The sequence below is a fragment of the Triticum dicoccoides genome, chromosome 6A (genome assembly GCF_002162155.2).
Source record: "Triticum dicoccoides isolate Atlit2015 ecotype Zavitan chromosome 6A, WEW_v2.0, whole genome shotgun sequence".
In the NCBI taxonomy this organism is placed as follows: domain Eukaryota; kingdom Viridiplantae; phylum Streptophyta; class Magnoliopsida; order Poales; family Poaceae; genus Triticum; species Triticum dicoccoides.
In genome coordinates, this window is record NC_041390.1 from 353,649,115 (window position 1) to 353,649,736 (window position 622).

Here is a 622-nt window from a genome sequence, read left to right on the forward strand (position 1 = left end):
GAGTTATATTAGTGATGACTTTTGGTCTTTTGCATTCTAGCCTTTTGGCATCCTCATGTACTTGTATATATGTTGCCTTTGGCCTCCTAATAATATTAAGTTGCTTTCGTAACAGTTGACAACTTCTACATGCTCTAAAAGGGTTATTTATCAGTCAAAATCACAAAAGTGAACCAGTGTGTTTGCAAATTTCATTGAAGATTCCCCTTCACTATTAATTTTACGTGCACTACAGATATTTATACATTATTACAGGTAATAATGTTGGACACCAGATATCACAGAGACCCACTCTTAAGTGATGGAACTATACTTGGAGATCCTCAGTGGCAGTGGCTGGAGAGGGAGCTACGTGGTCCTCAGTCAGAGATGACCATCATTGGATCTTCAATTCAGGTAAATATATTCTCTCACTAGTCCTAAAATAGGCACAGGGTAAACTCTGGTGGAAATGGATATAGGATACTGCAAAGTATGTGTTAGAAGGGATAGAGAGGGATTGGTGAAATCGTTGATATATTGCTTGAGCCTCGTGGGCATATATATATGAGTACATGATCATCTTGGAGTAGCAAGGTAGAATAAATCTTACACTATCTTATGTTCCCTAAATAAACATTAT

General features: G+C 37.3%; 1 protein-coding gene across 2 annotated transcripts in view; it reads left to right on the forward strand.

Moving 5' to 3' along the window:
* Positions 1 to 622, forward strand: part of LOC119316902 (alkaline phosphatase D-like) — a 12,577-nt gene that overhangs the window by 6,859 nt on the left and 5,096 nt on the right. For both annotated transcript variants that reach the window (XM_037591293.1, XM_037591292.1), the window contains exon 5: positions 256 to 396. In XM_037591293.1, coding sequence (XP_037447190.1) covers positions 256 to 396 — 141 coding nt within the window. The remainder of the gene's footprint in view (positions 1 to 255; positions 397 to 622) is intronic.